Source organism: Gymnoscopelus microlampas (genome assembly GCF_963454915.1).
Source record: "Gymnoscopelus microlampas genome assembly, chromosome: 20".
NCBI lineage: Eukaryota > Metazoa > Chordata > Actinopteri > Myctophiformes > Myctophidae > Gymnoscopelus > Gymnoscopelus microlampas.
In genome coordinates, this window is record NC_139957.1 from 4194569 (window position 1) to 4214609 (window position 20041).

Here is a 20041-nt window from a genome sequence, read left to right on the forward strand (position 1 = left end):
AGTGTACAAATGGAACCAAATGGACCCTTATGGGTCCATTTGGTTCCATTTGTACACTCTCAGAGTTATGGGGGTCGTGGAAACCACTGTGCTACACTAAATGGAACAGAGCCTTCATTAGTATCATTGGTAACACCTGTGAAGGAAGTGATAATATGGCTGCTGTGCATAGAGCCTATTCATTTGGGGGAGAATGGTCATTCAATAAAACGATTCAATTAGTCTTAAACACTTCCACATTATTAATACTAATATAATATTTGACTGTAATTTCTGAGCTCAGGTAAAAGACCTGCAATGGTTATGATTTGTCTGGGCATTAAATTACTCTATAAGAGGAACTCTTGGGGAAGAAAGGCATATCTATATCCGAGCCTTATTGCCTCACAACACCAGTTTGCGTTGGCATCCATTATTTCCATATACAGCATAAACACCTTGTAGATTTTGACATTTTCATCATCTTATCTTATATCATCTACCAACAACACAGTTATTGTTATTCTGTTTATTACACGAGGCCATGACTCCGTAAGTTGGTTTCCATGTAAGTAGTAGCAAATAGTCCTATCCTCAGGCTGTCTTTTATAACCCATTAACCCATTGAGACCTGGAACTGTGTCATTTTTAGATTCGAGCTAAAAAGCATTATTTTACACTTTGGGCTATTCAAAAATAGCAGATCTACAAGCTCATAGCGCGGCACTCGGTGCCGCGCTATGAGCTTGTATATCTGCTATTTTTTGAATAGCCAAAGAAATCTAAAGTGACACAGATGCGTTCCAGGTCTTAATGGGATAATCTTGTAGCATCTTCCATCCTGCCAATCCATTGTGTGTGTATATCTGGCCATGTTAAAAACGTAACGTCAAGTTGTTGATGTGCCGTGCTGAGAGATCCTTGGCCGGCCTTGGGACCGACTGAGACTGCTGGACCTCAGGATGATCAGGGGGAAAATCTCCGACTCGTCCAAGAAACGTCCTCTGGACTTTCGCTCACTGTCTCGTTGCATTTTCTTTTGACATTGAAACCCTTCCCTGTAGCATTAAACCTGTAACTCAATGCTGCCTCTTATGTCTTGTCTTTTCGTTTCTTTTTTTTTTGGTTTTGTCCTCAGCCTAATCAAGGAGGCAGGGAAGCAGGACCCGGAGCTGGCCTACATCAGCAGTAACTTCATCACGGGCCACAGCATCGGCAAGAACCAGCCACGCAACAAGCAGATGGAGGTGGAGTTCAGGAAACAAGAGGAGGTACGGTGTAGACACGGGGGTGACATCTGTTCCTAGCGTGTCTTCTGTCATAAACTCAACGCCTAACTAGTTTTTTTTTGCTACAATCCCCTCTTTTTTGAAACGCAATCTAATGACAGAAACAGCTAGGCGCGATGGAAAAAAATCGATACGTTTAAAAATCGATTCCAAATTTCCAAAAATCGATTAAAAAAAAATCCACTTGTCATTTCTTTTTTAATTACATGTTTCTGGTTACAGGAGTTATTACTGTATGGTGTGTGATATGAAATGTGAGCTTACCATAATCATATTCAAGGACTTCAAGGAAAAATTAAACTAATACCAGTCACTTTAACTACAGCACAGCTGAGGGGAGGTGTGTCCAGCTGATGCCCGTTGACGCTCGTTAATGTTACTTGCATCAAGGCAATTATGTTGCGTTTCTGCATCAAATGGAACTACAATCTAAGGCCCTGTTTAGACTGACAGCCCAAATCCAGCCTAAATCAGATTTTTTTTTTTGCCATATCCAGATAGGGATCCGATTTTCTTTCTGAAGTCTGAACATGAAAAAGTGACATGGAATCCGATTTTTACACATTCGACTTGAGCCACATTCAGAGGTGGTTTCAAATTAGATTCAAATCTGATTTCTAAAGATGCGTCTCAGTCTGAACGCTCTAGAACCTGCTCTAACCCCCCAAGTCGCATATCTTAACTGTCCAAAACGTCACTTGCAGCGCGACCCAAGCACCACTGACGTCATTAGAAAGCGCGAGAATTGATTTTGATCTACGAGTGAGAGAGGTAATCGGAAAGAAAACAAAACAATAGCGGTATTATTTTATGGAAGAAGTAACGAGTTGAGATATGTACATTTTCCACCGTTTTCACCCATGTTCTTTGTTGTTGTGTCTTCTGTTGTTGTCGCTTGTCTGTTATGTTGTGTTTCTAAGCAAGCAACTTTTACCACAGCAACCGAAGCAGATAGGTCGCGCAGAGCGGTTTTGGGTTGACGTTGTTTAAATCAGTCTGAACAAACAGATCCGATCTGATCACTTGCAAATAATAGTGTGAACAGTTGGTCCTAAAGATCGGATTTGAGAAATGAATCGGGATTTTTCCAAGCGATCCACTCTGGTATTATATATTTTTTTAAATGGAGCTGTTGGAAATAACTAGGCTTCACTTGGTTGTTAAAGTCCGGATGACAACAACAATATGAATGTTGTAAATTAAAATACATACAACTGATTGGGAATCATTTTTAATTGAGAATCTATTTTTAAGCGAATCATGACCGCAATGATCGGAATCGAATCGTGAGATAGCCGAAGAGTCACAGCCCTAGAAACGGCTAAATTGATAAAAAACGGTGTCCATAACAATGCAGTCTCAGAAAGTGGAGTGGACTGTAGTTAATGCTGAAAGCAAAGGCTTGGCATGTGAAACGAGGGTAAATGGAAGCAACTGCAGCATGAGCTCGCCAACTAGAGTAGAGGGCCGGTTAGGAAATACCCAGGATCCTCAGGTTACCTGAAACCTGAAAATCACATGAACCCTAGCGTCCCTATCCTACTATCCTACTATAATTCTACTATAATTCTAGTAACCTCTGTAGTGGTAGGTGAAGCTACCCGGTTCTCCTCACTGGCTGGACCAATTGCTCTGATTTTGCACACAGCCATTGACCATTACCATCTGAACTTAACTGTGAAGCCCGTTTTTCAATTTCATCAAATCTCAGCTTCTTAGTAGCGTGTATGTGTCAAACAATGTCGCCTCCCGGGTTGCCAGATCATGTGCGCATATCCCCCCACGGATGCGTCGACCGGGTATGGTCTAGTTCTGTATAATTCATAATAGGTGAGCATTCGGCAAACATTCTGCAAAAATAGCAACGCTGATAGCAATAGCTTGTAGATTCTATATTTCTTATACAACAATGTATTATAGTTTAAGTCAGGGGTCTTCAACAGGGGGTCCGGGACCCCTAGGGGGTCCTCAAAGTTACTACAGGGTGTCCGCCAAATCTTTGTGTGATATCATTTTTTTTTTTTTACATTAACCACTTGAACTCTAGCATCCCTTTTCTGAGGAGAACTTTAGCCAAAAATAGCAGATCTACAAGCTCACAACGCCTCGCTGTGAGCTTGTAGATCTGCAATCTTTGGCAACGAGGTATAGGTGTAGAGGGAAAAAAGAGCAGACCAAGTAAAAAAAAACACAATTTTATACATTATAGAGGGGGTCCCTGCTTCATCTCTCTCTCAGCTAGGGGGTCCCTTGCCTGAAAACATTGAAGACCCCTGGTTTAAGTGGTTAAAAGCTCAAAGGTTTTGCATTTGCAGGTAAAATGTATAATGGTATGCTATTAAGTATCTGTTGCACCATAGTAAGAGTTTTAAATAGGTCTGAGACTGTACGAATGTGACTCAAGTCACATATGTACAGTGAATTAACTTTCAGGTTAATGATTTGTGGAACTGGTACAGCTTGCTCTGGGGGTTACTTTCTTCAAATCAACACTTGTTTCATTTCCATTGAAGTCAGCTTGTCGAGCATCAGGTGTACCTTCTACTAGCTTAGTAAACGGAGCAGTGCGGGGCTTGGCTCCGTCTTTGTCACCCATACACTCAGCGTAGAGTTTCTTTACTCACTTTTGTATGGATACACAAGTGAGTGAACATTGCTAGGTCACGGCCAGGACATATTAGTTGACAACGAATAGACTCTATGCACAGCAGCCATATTGGGAATGAATTGGGCCCCTTCCTTACTTCCTTCACAGGTGTTACCAATAATACTAATTAAGGCTCAGTTCCATTTAGTGTGGCATAGTGGTTGTCTTATTTTCAAGGACCCCCATAACTCTGAGAGTGTACGAATGGAACCAAATGGACCCGTAAGGGTCCATTTGGTTCCATTCGTACACTCTCAGAGTTACACACCCACGATAAGGGGCCATTTGGGAACGTTTCTAGTGAGCCAAAATGCACGTTATCAACACCCTGACAAGAATGGAACAGAGCCTTCATTAAGCATCATTGGTAACACCCGTGAAGGAAGTAAGAACTAAGAAGAGGCCCAATTTCTTTCCAATATGGCTGCTGTGCATAGAGCCTATTGTCACGGTATTGGAACATATAAATAAAAATGACATTTCTGTTTGGCGTGTAGGCTTTGTTAAAATAACGAATGGGGCCACAAGCACATACAATGATGTGCTATGGCTAAATGTTTTTTATTTATGTTTTCCCCCCATTTATAAATAGAAATAGCTTATCTAGAAGATATTTTTGAAAATGTGACAATGTTTTCAACAGATGAATTTACACACACACACACACACGAGTGGACAATGATTCTGACAATTGTGCAAAACAATTGTGATTATGGTAATGGTATCGTAATTGCGATCACGAGGGTTATGTAATAATTGTGACGGGCCTAAACAATGTTTGACGGAGTCCAGTCCCCTCAAATTGGCTGCTCTATAACATTAGAACCAAAACAACCAGACCCATTAGTCGCAAAATGTAGCAAACCAGTGAATGTGTACATGTACTCCGACATGTGGCCCAGCGCTGCAACATGTGCCTTCTATTTATAGACTCAAAGGGAACGGCTATTGATGTTGGCTTACAAGCGGTTGACCCAACAATTCTCAGATGGTTGGGCACAAGAAAACACAACGTTCTAAGCTTGTTATACTTTGCCTTCTAGCACAGTCAAATTGGAATGCATTGAAGTTTTCTGTCTCTCTCTCTGTCTCTCTCTGTCTGATGAGGATAACCCACTGCTACACTAGGGTTTTGGTTAGCAACGCAACGTTTTTGGTTAACATTGTGGGTGGCAGCTGTGTTATAAAAGCAGTAACACACTCATGGCCATGTTATATCGTATTATACCATGGCTATGTGTGTTTAAAGCACTCTCTGCTTCATGTTGAACCCGGGCAAGTGATATTTTTGTTGGTTAAAACGAGCGTTGAAGCTCTATATTCTGATTAGTAATCATTGCTATAGACTCGAGAGTGTTTGTTTACCAACAGGGATCCCCCCCGTCTCTGCAGCTCTTTAACATAATCGCTGCCAGGTATTCATTAATTAATTCATCCGCCGTTTTTTTTTACCTTATTTTGACGATCCACGGAAGCCGCGACGTGGACATGGATGTAAACAAAGGCTGTCTGGGGGGAGGGGGAGGGAAGAAATCCGAGCTACAGTGGGTGACCATTGACTTTGTCGTTTTTTTTCATTCTTCTCATGCGTTTCATGCAGGGCATGTATGATTTCCACTCTGTGCCACTAGGGGCAGCAGCGGTCTACTGCCTACAGCTGCCTACAGCCCACAGCAGACAGCAAGAATATATTTGTTACTAGTTACTGTATATCCTCTCCAAACTGTACATACATTACTTTACACTTTTGTATTATGTTGTCACTTGCTTTGGAAAATGTAAACGTATGTTTTATCATGCCAATAGCTCATTTGAATAGCAAAATTGTTTGTTTTGGGTTTTTTTTTTGTTTTTGGGGTTTGGGGGGGGGGGGGGGGGGGGTCTATCAAGGCAGGCTATTTGTTCAGATGCAATTTCAGCGTGGCTATTAAATAGGCAAAAAAAAAGCTGATCTACAAGCTCACAAAGAGTCGCGATGCAACTCTATTTTCTAACATTTTAGTCTATTTTTGGCGGGAGAGAGAGAGAGAGAGAGAGAGAGAGAGAGAGAGACAGAGAGAGAGAGAGAGAGAGAGAGAGAAATTAATATAATATAGGCCTACTATATATACTTTAGGTACTCGTAACAGAGTAGGCTACTTCTACATTGCAGTATTGCTATTTTTACTTAAGTAAACTGCAAACCAAAAAACTCTTCAACGACATGTGCTCCTTGTCCAGTCTATTCATCGCTAAACCGGTTATGTTAATTATCTCTCTCTCTCTCTCTATACAAAGACAAAGTCTCTTTTTTTATCCAGATGCGCTCTCTCTCTCTCTGTACAAAGACAAGGTCTCTCAGAGAGAGAGAGAGAGAGAGAGAGAGAGAGAGAGAGAGAGAGAGATGCATCAAAGTAGGGGTTCTCAATTTTTTTCAGGCCATGACCCCCCAAAATAACCATATTGGGGACCCCCATTTTGCGTGTGCGGCTTTCATCATCAATTTAAAAATAAAGATGATCGGATCATCTGTGAATCATTTTATGAACATTGAACCTCATAATAACATCACTCCGTTCGCGACTGCATACAGAACGTGTGTCGGCTCTGATGTTTATTAGACAGCATGGACCTCCGCTCATGGACCTCCGCTCAGGTCCTGGAATCCAGAGCCTTATGTCAAGACTTGGCTGCGAGCACATCGCACGGCAGAAAGCACAAAAACCAAAGTGGCACAGCCTGTCATGTCAGATAACCCCGACCCATTTTGGCAGTTTTTATAAGACGGGGGTTATTGGCGTCTTTTTGGTTTGTTTTATTTGATTTCCTCGTTTATACTTATTTCCTCCTCAATATTGTTTAAGAATTAATGTGCTATCCATGACATGCTGTCACCAACCAGTTCACTGTCTGTTATTTAATGATGATCGAATATTGGCTAAATTTTTACAATTTCTGCGGTCCAAACAATGAAAAGCACTAAGAAAAGGCAAGTGAGTCTCTCTTTAATTAAGCATGATGAGCCATGTGTTTTCCACAAAACAATTGAATATCATTGAATATAATTGCACCCTTGTCATACTACTATGTTATTATAGCTTTCAGTTGGCCACCACAGGCACAGACAGTGCGTTTTAGCGCAGCGCGGCCTGGCGCAGCGCAGCGGAGTGGTTGCATGCGGGGGGTCGGGGGGATTTCGTGGGAGGGGGGGACGGGTGGATCAGAGCTTAACCCTAAGACCGAAATAAAGTAACAACAAAAAAACTCCAATCCGCTCAAGAACCGCGCTCCCCCACTTCCAAAATTAGCACTAGCCTACAACACTGGCCCAGTCTCTTGCCAAACCGGTTATGTTAATGAAATGCAGCCTATTCCAAATAAGCCAAGTGAGGAACTCTGCTATCAGGTTCCCCCTCCCCCTACAGTACCTCTGTAGGCCTATCTCTTCTATCAAAGTATTTGTTCAGATACAAATTCAGAGCGGCCAATTTTGATATTTTTAATGCGCCTACATGAAGTTAGATGGGCAGAAATGGTGTAGGCCAGTGGTTTTCAACCTTATTCCCATCAGGACCCCCAAATTGACACATATTAGCCCAGGGACCCCCATTTGAAAAGATATGCCAGGGACTCAACCATTTAGATTTCTTGGGCGTCCCAATCTACACTGTATCATCATCATCAGTGTTCATTTAACTCTGAGAGTGTACAAATGGAACCAAATGGACCCTGACGGGTCCATTTGGTTCCATTTGTACATTAAGAGTTACAGACACATAAGGGTCAATTTGGTTGCTAACTATTAATTTGGCTGGGGACCCCCTGGAACCCCCTCAAGGACCACTGGTGGTCCCCGGACCACTGGTTGAAAACCTCTGGTGTAGGCTATTTTCAACTGTTAATGGGTTTTTCTTTCTTCACAAATGAATTCTACTTTGTTGTAACAGTGTCCCATAAAAGTAGTGAAAATAGCCGATCTACAAGCTCACAAAGTGTTGCATCATGATTTGAATTCCGACTTAAAACGCCACCCTTGCGTCTCCGTGTGTACAACCAAATACGCATCTTTCCTGCACCGATGACGCTTGGGGCTTTTACAGCGCTGCTCCTACACTACCACCGTCAGCAACAAGTGGACATGGAGTAAATGTACTTAGTTACTTTCCGCTTAGTTACTTTCACGTGCATATAAATGAGCCACGCGGTCTTATAAGAATGAAAACAAACGCCTCGCTGTTGGCCATGGATCACATGACGGTCGTCTGTTACGGTCATGGATGAACTCAAAATGTTACTTGAGTTCAATCAAAGTAAAAGTACAAAAGTATTGGCAAATATACTTAAAGTACTGAAATGTTTGAAAATAGCTGATCTACAAGCTCACAATGCGTCGCAATGCGTTGTGAGCTTGTAGATCAGCCATTTTCAAATAGACTATGTGAAATAGGGCAAATAATGTATGTTTTATAATGTAATGATTTATATCTGCAAAGTAACTAGTAACTAAAGCGTTCAAATAATGGTAGTGGAGTAAAAGTACAATATTTTCCTCTGAGATGTAGTGGAGTAGAAGTAAAAGTAAAAATAACAGGTCAACATGTTCATAGCGTGGGATTCGAACCAGGGTCGTAAAATCACCGGACATCAGTTTTAACCGCTACACTAACTGCACTATTACATTTACAGAGGAAAGAGGTAGAATCCTACTATACAGAAATTGATGCGAGAAAAAAAAAACATATAAGACGTCTGTCTGTCTGTCTCCACGGACTTTTGAGACAGACAGACAGACAGACAGACAGACAGACAGACAGACAGACAGACAGACAGACAGAAACCAATGTGTGTCTGAACATTTCTAAAATGACAGAGATGCGTTCCTGACTGCCCGACGCTGAACAGAAAACCCAATTTAAACGCTCTAAGCACACGTAATTATTGCTAGTTATTTTATTAATAATAATATAAGACATCTATCTGTCTGTCTGTATGTCTGTCTGTCTCTCTGTCACAAAAAAAGTGACTCCAAAGCGGCACCTTGTGGTAGTATTTGGAACTTAAATTTACTGCAAAGCGGGTGAGGCAAATGAGTGAAGTGATTCTCTTATGAAAAGCGACAAAGTCAATGGTCACCCACTGTAGATGTGTTGCCAATTGGAGTCAATCAGGAAAGAGTACCCATTTATCAGCTTCAATTTATAGTGTTCCAGTTTGTATCTGCTCATTTCTTCGTCAGTTCCAATTTCACTTGTTTATCCTGTATCCTGTATGAGTTCTCTTTCCTGATTGGATAAAATTGGTGTCTCGACCTCAAAATGTATTTTCAGTTTACTAAGTAGCTGGAGAGACTGGGAGTCCCCTGTGACTGAACAAACACTCCATAGCAATGATTACTATCAGAATATACAGCTATTTAACACTGTTTTAACCCATTATGACCTGGAACTGTGTCATTTTTAGATTTGAGTTAAAAAGCATTATTTTACACTTTGGGCTATTCAAAAATAGCAGATATACAAGCTCATAGCGCGGCACCGAGTGCCGCGCTACGAGCTTGTAGATCTGCTATTTTTGAAAAATCGTGAAAATGTGTGCAAATCTTTGAATATATATATTTTTAAAGCGAACATTTTTAACTCAAATCTTTGCTTCTGGGGGGTCCCTGGAACAAAATATTTTGATGGGGGTCCGCGGCCAAATACATATAATTTTGAGGGTCCTCGACATGAAAAAGATTGAGCACCACTGATATAGAAACATACGTTTTTCAGAAAACTGTCGAGATTTAGGAGACATGTAGAATCGGCTTCAGGTCTCAATGGGTTAACAAAAGAAAATCACTCACTGCACCTTTGAAATAGGTGGCTTGTTTTTTAACCGAAATGTCAAATCGTAATTTTCTTTTTGCTGTCATCAATCAAGGGTTATCCAAAAACCTCTGCCTCACTCTCTCTCGTAGGTTCTTCGTAAATTCCGGGCTCACGAAACCAACCTGCTCATTGCCACCAGCATCGTGGAGGAAGGCGTGGACATTCCAAAGTGTAACCTGGTGGTGCGCTTCGACCTGCCCACGGAGTACCGCTCCTACGTCCAGTCCAAGGGCCGCGCCCGCGCCCCCGTCTCCAACTATATCATGCTGGCCGACAGCGAGAGGACCAGAACCTTCGAGGAGGACCTCAAGACGTACAAGGCCATAGAGAAGGTGCGTCAGGAGGGGTAGAATGCTCCTACGTGATGACGTGTTAGATAACGGCACCAGCTGAGTAGATTGTGCAGAAGAAACTTGGGCTTTGAATCTTCTGTTATCTCGCAATGCGACTCTGATTCTTGGGTCATGATTCGATTGAAAATAGTTTTTTTTCGATAAAAAAAAAAATAGATTCTCATTTAACCCATTGAGACCTGAAGCCGATTCTACATGTCTCCTAAATCTCAACAGTTTTCTGAAAAACGTATGTTTCTATATCAGTGGTGCTCAATCTTTTTCATGTCAAGGACCCCCAAAATTATATGTATTTGGCCGCGGACCCCCATCAAAATATTTTGTTCCAGGGACCCCCCAGAAGCAAAGATTTGAGTTAAAAATGTTCGCTTTAAAAATATATAAATTCAAAGATTTGCACACATTTTCACAAATTTTCAAAAATAGCAGATCTACAAGCTCATAGCGCGGCACTCGGTGCCGCGCTATGAGCTTGTATATCTGCTATTTTTGAATAGCCCAAAGTGTAAAATAATGCTTTTTAGCTCAAATCAAAAAATGACACAGTTCCAGGTCTTAATGGGTTAAAGTAAATTTTCTTCGTCTTTGGTGATATTTCTGGAACGTTTCTCAGCGGACCTCAGTAGAACAGAATCTAAATGATAATATGAGCAGTGTTTGGGACTTAATGGACAGATTTTTGATATTGTTTTGCTGCTGTTAGTTGGAGTCTCTGATTAATTCAAAGTTTTTTTTTTCTTTTTGGGAATTTGCATTCACCTTTTTACGGAATGTTTTACAAACTAAAACCAAAGACAACACGATAGGTAAACGAAATAAATAGTCATTTCTTGGGTGAACTAGGTGTCATTTATACTTCATTGCACAACGGTGTCCTACATAAGTAGTGAAAATAGCCTATCTACGCGATGCCACGTGTCGCGAGCTTCATGCCCAACAAAGGGGTTGATTATTATGAATCGATTATTTTACGAGCTTATCGATAAAACATTTTTAGAAAGTTTGATTGACTGTTGTCATCCCCCTTGTATTTTTGACCTAGATATTGAGGAACAAGTGCTCCAAGTCAGCGGAGGTCAACGAGTTTGAGGTGGAGCAGGTGCTGGACGACGACAACATCCTGCCGCCGTACGTCCTCCGCTCAGAGGACGGGGGAGGTCCCCGCGTCACCATCAACACCGCCATCGGACACATCAACAGGTCGGTACCAGTGTTGCCATGTCGGCTTATTATAAGCGACCGTGATCTTGTTTTTCTGTAAACTCGCTTGTAAATGTTAGGTGGTTGTGTTTTTTTGGGCTCGTTTCTTTAGTGTAGTTGCTTATTTGAGCTTTGTTCCTAATGTTGTCGAGTGGGTTTCAAACGTTTTGAAAAATCTTTTTTTCAAGATTCATTTTAAAAATAGCAGATCTACAGGCTCACAACGCGTCGCGTTTTGAGCCTGTAGATCGGCTATTTTCAAATAGCCGTATATAGGTTCAAAATGCTCCCGTGGTCTTTAGTCACTTCTTTTGGGCTTGTTTTCATAGACCCAGTTGCCTATTTCTCTTGCAAAATCTGGCAACACCGGTAGGTACTGTACCTGCTACAGGTGACCTTTTTTAGATCCGTCCTGTGTTTTTTGGTCTTCACATCATTAGGGTTCTTTTTCTCGCAAAAGTCTAGAAAATGAACGGAATTCAAGCTTGATCGTGTCCAGGTCTTTTAGGATTTGGCGTGTCTGGAAACATATGGGAAGAAAAACACATTTTGTTCAGACATTGTGCACGTGAATATGAATACACAGTGGGATAAAACCTTAAGCTATTGTTGAAGATGTTGCCCAGACTGTCTGAATTAACCCATTAAGACCTGGGATGCATCTGTGTCATTTTTTGATTTGACCTAAAATGCATTATTTTACACTTTGGCTATTCAAAAATAGCAGATCTACAAGGTCATAGCGCGGCACCGAGTACAGCGCTATGAGCTTGTAGATCTGCTATTTTTGAAAAATCATGAAAATGTGTGCAAATCTTTGAAATATTTATATTTTTAAAGCGCACATTTTTAACTCAAATCTTTGTTTCTGGGGGTCCCTGGAACAAAATATTTTGATGGGGGTCCGCGGCCAAATACATATAATGTTGGGGGTCCTTGACATGAAAAAGTTTGAGCACCACTGATATAGAAACATACGTTTTTCAGAATACTCTTGAGATTTAGGAGACATATAGAATCGGCTTCAGGTCTTAAAGGGTTAATAAGCCTTCATAAGAATTACAGTTTTTTTTCTCTCTTTTTTTTTTTTTTTTTTTACCAATTACCTATCTGACTGCCTGTAATTATACAAATGTGTTTAGGGCATGGACTCTGCAGGAGTCTAGCTCTGTCTACAAGAGGCTCTGTCTGTCTGTCTGTCTGTCTGTCTGTCTGTCTGTCTGTCTGTCTGTCTGTCTGTCTAATCTCAAACTGCTGAACTGATCAGCAGTGTGCTCACTGCCAGTAGGCCACAGAGTAGTACTTCCTGAAAGCTGCCCTTGGGTTGAAACCTTGCCCAAATTTTGGAGACCTAAGTAATAATAATAGTAATTTTTTTTAATTATAACGCACATTTTTGCAAATCACAAAGTGCTTACAGGGTTTAAAAACAAAGGCATAAAATAGCAACGGCAAAACAGAAAACCTCAGCAACAACATATTCTTTTTTTAAAAGCCCATTTTTAACTAAAATCTTTGCTTCTGTGGGGGTCCCTGGAACAACATATTTTGAGATGGGGGTCTGCGGCCAAATACACATCATTTTGAGGGTCCTTGACATGAAAAAGGTTTGGAAACCACTGATTATAGCAAAACATACGTTTAAAAAAAGAAAACTGTTAGGATTTAGAAGACATTTGGAGAATCCCCAGAAGCAAAGATTTGAGTTACACATTTTCGCTTAAAGAAATATATAATATATATTTCTTTAAGCGAAAATGTGTAACTCAAATTATTCAAAGATTTGCAAAAAAAGAAAATCAAAAAATATAATATATAAATATAATAACATTACAAGCTCTTTATGAGCTTGTAGATCTGCTATTTTTTAATAGAAATTTAAAAAATAACACCTTCTTTCCCTTCTAAGGGGTTACAAAGGCATAGAGTAAAAGTAAGTCATAGGTATGTGCCCCGATCATTGGTTCTCAAAGTGGGGTCGAGGGACTCTCAGGGTTCCTTGAGGGTAGGGTTGTCCGATATTGGCTTTTTTACCGATAACCGATATACCGATATTGTCCAACTCTTAATTACCGATACCGATATCAACCGATACCGATATATGCGGGGATTATTGTGATTAGGGTAAGCTCAAATTTCATATCACACACACCATATACAGTAAGAACTCCTGTAACTTATTTATAAAGCAAAAAAAAAAAAAAAAAAAAAAAAATTTTTTTTTTCAAAAACCGATACCGATATTTTCCCGATATCAATTTTTATGCTAATATCGGCCGATAATATCGGGAGGCCGATAATATCGGACATCCCTACTTGAGGGGGTTCTATATTGACCCTTATAAGTCTGTTACTCTGACAGTATACACCGTTTTCATAGTATACTGTCAAGAGTTAAGGGGGGTCCTTGAAATGTAAAAGTTATAGAAACACTGTCCTAGATAAAGATGACTGATGTCACAAAGCTGGCCGCGCGAAGTCCGAGATCCATGTCGGAGCCTCGCAAACTGTAGGGGAAGGTCTGCTCTCTGTCCCAAAAACCACTAATAAACGAGGGGAAGCAGCATTTAGCTTTTTATGCACCACATATCTGGAACAAACGCCCCAGAAAAACTGCAGGTCTGCTGCCACTCTTATGTCTTTTAAAACACAACTAAAGGCCTCTCTGTTCGCCACTTCTATTGAGTTACTTTTCTTTTTTTTCCTTTCTCTTCTGCACCGTAACTGTACGTTTTTTTTTTGTACTTGTGTTTGATGCATCCTAATGCCATTGTATAATTGTGTTTCCTTTGCTTGATGTCAGGGGTTGCCAGATCTGCTCATTATAATTTTTTAAAAGATTTTATTTGAAAATAGCCGATCTACAAGCTCACAACGCGTCGCATCGCGACGCGTTGTGAGCTTGTAGATCGGCTATTTTCAAATAGCTGATGCATATGTTAAAGTGCTCATGTTGGCCCATCGTCGCTTCTTTTGGGATGGTTTTCCTAGACCTGGTTGCTTGTTTCTCTCACCGAATCTGGCGACACTGCTTGATGTTCTGTGTAAAGCACGTTGAATTGCCTTGTTGTTGACACGCGCTTATACAAGTGAAACGGCCTTGCCTGGCCCTAGTACTGAACGTTCTGCGACGACGACTCTATTCCAGGTATTGTGCCCGTCTGCCCAGTGACCCGTTCACCCACCTGGCACCAAAGTGTAAGACGTCGGAGACAAAAGACGGACGCTACCAGTCAACTCTGTTCCTGCCCATCAACTCCCCACTGAGAGCTCCCGTTAAGGTAAAGCGTTTGAACTTAGAGACGTACCGGTACCATTTATTTCCTTCCCGATTGCGTATCGCTCTATACCGAGTGTCGATCCGATACCAGTGTGTGATAAAAGATAATGATAATATTATAGGACAGTGGTTCTCAAAGTGGGGTGCAGGGACCCTCAGATCCTTGAGGGGGTTCCAAGGTGGACCCTTTACATGTCCGTAACTCTGAGAGTGTACACATGGAACCAAATGGACCCTTTAACACATTCACTGCCTGAATTATTTCAGATTTTTTGCAGTTTTATGCCATGAGATTTTTCATTGAAAAAAAAAATAGTACTCAGGAGCCGAGATACAGATTTTTTTAAGTTAACAAGGAAGTGGATAGGAGTCTAGATCTTCGAAAAATCATATCTCCTTGGTCTTTGGGTCAAATTAAAAAAAAAAAGAAGAAAAAAAAAGTGTTAATGTCCGTAACTCTGAGAGTGTACAAATGGAACCAAATGGACCCTTAAATGTCCGTAACTCTGAGCGTGTCCAAATGGAACCAAATCCCGTTTGTTCAGTTATGGGGGTCCTTGTATATATATATATTTTTTTAGAACAACTGATCTAGGAATGAAAAAGAAATTCCATTAATAATTGTTCCAAGTGCAGCTACGATGTAGTATAATAATATCGTAGCAAAGTAAGAGTATAACACAGTCGCACTGTACATGAAATGTTATCATAAATAACAAATAAAGATAAATAATGTAGTTTCGGCATACCACATCGGCATCTGGCATAGACTGGCATACTCGCCGATACCAGCACTTTAGGCAGTATCGGTATCGGAACAACTCTAGTTTGAACCTTGTCTGCAGGTTCCTATTTTCCTCCCAAGCTTCCATTTGTGTACATAGTAAAACAAAAAAAAGAACAGCAGACTGCCATTGAAATGATATTTATGGTTGTTATATGTGTGGCCGTTAAACTTTTTTGGAAACCTAATAGGCCTTTAAAAAGGTATGAATCACTGTATTTGTTCACCGTAGAGGAGAAAATTACAACATTTTAGAAACGGTACACAATGTTTTCATATACCCTTCGCTGTTGGGCTGGAAACCTTGTATATGAGAGGTCCAACGCGGTTACTTTTCAGGGAGTGGAAAAAAAATAACCTGCGTTCCAATGGACTCAAAGTAGTCATGATTTAGTCACAAGCTCTTGTTAATACTTTTCATCGATATTTATAAAACCCACAGACACACCCTTTAAGACCTGAGGCCGCTTCTAAAAATGTTCTAAATCCAAACAGTTTTTTGGAAAAAAAATATAAAAAAATCATTTTCACGATTTTTCAAAAATAGCAGATCTACAAGCTCGTAGCGCGGCACTCGGTGCCGCGCTACGAGCTTGTAGATCTGCTATTTTTGAATAGCCAAAGAAATCTTAAGTGACACAGATGCGTTCCCGGTCTTGAGGGGTTAAATCACTTTCACTAACTTTAAACATTTTTCAAAAATAGCTCGTCGTGAGCTTGCAGATAAGCTTTTGTCCCCTCTAGTTTCACACTACACTAGAAGATACAAGGTTTTTCCCCGACAGGGACGATATGCATTACAATCAAGTAAATTGTGTCTGTTCTTATCTTTCTGTGTGTTAACAGGGTCCTATAATGACTTGTGGCAGACTTGCAGAGAAAGCAGTTGCACTACTATGCTGCGAGAAGCTTCATAAAATAGGTAAAAAACTCCTGTGCAGAATATTTCCCTCCTTCAACGATTAATGACGTTATTGTTTGGCATCCGTAACTTGTTTTAATCTCGGCCTAACCTGTCGTTTATTTTATTTGCTCCTGCGGTTTACCTGGCCTGAGTTTTTATTGGTTGTTAAACCGGTCCTTTATTGGCATTTCTACTTGGCGCTTTAATGATCTTTTTTTTTAATCTTTCATGTGTCCTTGAGCTCTGGAAAAGTTCTAAACAAATAAAATGTATTGTTATTACAGAAGGGGGCAAATAAACAGTGAAACTAACAAATGTAAACGGTATAAACGAGGGATAAACTCAACAGACGTTGGGCAGTTTGAACATTCCAATTCAGTTCCAAAATAGCGACGATAGACGATCTACGAGCTCACAACGCGTCATGATGGCTATTTTCACTATGTTGGTACATTTTGAAACACTTATACCATATCTAGACGATATCTATTCTCATATCAATACAATAATCGGCATAATATCGATATTTTGTCCATCTTTAACAGTATGGCATTCATTTACGAAACAAAAAGTTAGAATATGGAGATGAGAGGTTTTTGCTCCTCCGTCCTCCAGGTGAGCTGGACGACCACCTGATGCCCGTGGGCAAGGAGACGGTGAAGTACGAAGAGGAGCTGGACCTCCACGACGAGGAGGAGACCAGCGTCCCAGGCCGGCCCGGCTCCACCAAGAGGAGACAGTGCTACCCTAAAGCCGTAAGAAAGAACCCCACTCCCCGCCCCCCCCCCCCTGTTGTCAATGGCATTCAATGGCCCTTAAGTTCCGCAAGGGGCATCGAGGATTAGAATGCAGAGTGGTCCCCAATGGCCCTTCAAGGGAAAATCCACCCTTTTGGGCCAGAGTGGACTTAATAGTTTTGATTGTTTGTCAAGTTTATTAACCCATTGAGACCTGAAGCCGATTCTACATGTCTCCTAAATCTCAACAGTTTTCTGAAAAACGTATGTTTCTATATCAGTGGTGCTCAATCTTCTTCATGTCTAGGACCCATAAAATGATATGTATTTGGCCGCGGACCCCCATTAAAATATGTTGTTCCAGGGACCCCCCAGAAGCAAAGATTTGAGTTAAAAATGTTCGCTTTAAAAATATATATATGTCAAAGATTTGCACACATTTTCACGATTTTTCAAAAATAGCAGATGTACAAGCTCATAGCGCGGCACTCGGTGCCGCGCTATGAGCTTGTATATCTGCTATTTTTGAATAGCCCAAAGTGTAAAATAATGCTTTTTAGCTCAAATCTAAAAATGACACAGTTCCAGGTCTTAATGGGTTAAACAGAGGTTTGTCCAGAAGCTAGAGAGATTAGAGATGAAGATCGTTCTAGTACAGAGACAGACATCGGCACTAGAACAATCCTCATCTAATCTAATCTCTTTGTTAGATCTAGCTACTCTATCCAAAGTGATTGGAGACTTTAGTATCCAGGAAAAGGGCCGCTTTTTCTTTTTTATAACTTTAATACTAAATATCACACAAACCTAAATGGTCATGAAAAGTCAACAACACCAGCCACTTTGGCAGGCTACCAAACATGGATTTGATGTTCATATTTTAGTTTATGAATCATATTTGGCAAATCAAATTATGTATATATTTTTTTGTACTTCAATCACTTTAGCAATGTACAAAAGAAAATTGTTTTTCTGCCTTGATGTGATATACTTCTCTACAACCGGGTAATCTTCGAGTATTTTGTCTCGGGTGGAAACCACATTATGTCCAAAATAGTTACATTTCAGAATTCAAATGCAAAAGTAGCAGATCTACGTGCTGAACACGTGCCGCTTGGCGCCACGTTTGAGCTTGCCGATCTGCTACTCGTGGTACTTTTGTGCGACGCCGTAGTACGATCATTTGACGAGTCACTTTGGAAACGAAAGAGTTAGTTTTCTGCCGTGATGTCACATACTTCTCCACAACCGTGTTTTGAGTTATTTCCGTGTGTCCTCCTGTGTCCAGATACCAGAGTGTCTGCGGGACAGCTACCCCGTCCCGGAGCAGTCGTACCACCTGTACGTGATCGGCATGGTCCTCACCACCCCGCTCCCCGACGAGCTCAACTTCCGCAGGAGGAAGCTGTACCCGCCGGAGGACACCAGCCGCTGCTTTGGCATCCTGACCGCCAAACCCATACCTCGAGTACGTCCGCTCAGACGGCACCTTTTTTCTCATTGTAGCATGCGCTGCGAGCGTGCATATCTGGTTGTATATCTGCTATTTGAAAAGACTGATTGTGTTTGAAGATGTTGTCCTATTGATTGTGCACACAGAAGCGTTTATATTTGCCATGCTTAACCTTGTTTATTAGGGTTTAACCCATTTTGGGCGGGAACCCCTATTTGTAACTATATATGGCTTTCAGGACGGGAACCGTTAAATGGGTTAAAGCAGGGGTCTTCGACGTTTTCGGGCCAAGGACCCCCTAGTTGAGAGAGAGAGATGAAGCAGAGACCCCCTCTATATTGTATAAAAATTGTGTTTCAGATAAACTTTTGCTGCTCTTTTTTTCCCTCCACACCTATAACTCTTTGCCAAAAAATAGCCGATCTACAAGCTCACAACGCCTCGCAGCGCGAGGCGTTGTGAGCTTGTAGATTTGCTATTTTTGGCTAGAGTTCTCCTCAGAAAAGAGATGCTAGGGTTGAAGTGGTTAATGTAAAAAAACGAAAATCATATCACACAAAGATTTGGCGGACCCCCTGTAGTAACTCTGAGGACCCCCTAGGGGTCCCGGACCCCCTGTTGAAGACCCCTGGGTTAAAGGAAGGGGGAAACAAATTTGGTTCTGGTATGTTTAACGCTGTGGCCCTGCAAGAGGCTAACCATCTAAGTGAGTGTCTGTGCTGCAAACTGCTCGACTGCTCAGTGTTCGAGCAGTTTGCCAGTAGGACACAGATGTACATTTGTGCCAGTAGGGCACAGATATTTAACTGAAATATTATAACGGAAGACAGTGGTGGGCATAATAGGCTTCGACTTCAGCCCATACCTTTTTCGGCCATTTCTTATTTCAATGCGTTTATTGTATGCATGACTGTTTAAAATTGCGACTAAACTAATTAAAAAAATCACACCCAGTGTGAAGTGGGCGGTGTGGTCACAGTAGTCATCACAGTGATGGAAGTGATTCACTTAAAAAAAAACATTAAAGTGTTTTTTTTAAGTCCATACTGCTATTCATAGGGCTGCACATGTGTCATGTGTTTCGCTAGCCAATCACAGTCCTGAATTTGCAAAGTCAGCCAATCACATTACAGCTAGTGGTGATGACACTAGCTGTAATGCGATTGGCTGACTTTGCAAAAGTATAGATTTGCATTGACTGTGGAAGGGTTAGCGTTGTAGACTGCGTTGTAGACTATTGGCCAATCACGGTGCAGGATTGGTCAGTGTCCAAACCTCACTTATAGGGGGCGGTTACACCGCCCCAAAAACTAAACTATTGGGGCTCTGAAAAGGCTGAAACCTTGCCCAATTTGGAGTTATGCGTCATAGATGACTGACGTTACAGGCTGGCCGTAAGCCCGAGATCCACATTGGAGCCACGCCGTTCCCGTGTGATCTACATGATTAGTTCTATTTGTGCAAAATTATTTTAGATATATTTATTTTGCCCCCCCCCCCAAAAAAAAAGGATATATTAAAGTTTGTAGCTCCCTTGTACATCCGTACCAATCGGTTAACTGAGTG

The 20041-nt window shown here is 41.1% G+C and overlaps 1 protein-coding gene across 2 annotated transcripts in view; it reads left to right on the top strand.

Annotated features, from left to right (window-relative positions):
- Positions 1-20041, top strand: part of dicer1 (dicer 1, ribonuclease type III) — an 81819-nt gene that overhangs the window by 24592 nt on the left and 37186 nt on the right. For both annotated transcript variants that reach the window (XM_084045238.1, XM_084045239.1), the window contains 7 exons: positions 1118-1250; positions 9854-10096; positions 11160-11317; positions 14466-14598; positions 16228-16303; positions 16901-17040; positions 18311-18490. In XM_084045238.1, the coding sequence (XP_083901364.1) occupies positions 1118-1250; positions 9854-10096; positions 11160-11317; positions 14466-14598; positions 16228-16303; positions 16901-17040; positions 18311-18490 (1063 nt within the window). The remainder of the gene's footprint in view (positions 1-1117; positions 1251-9853; positions 10097-11159; positions 11318-14465; positions 14599-16227; positions 16304-16900; positions 17041-18310; positions 18491-20041) is intronic.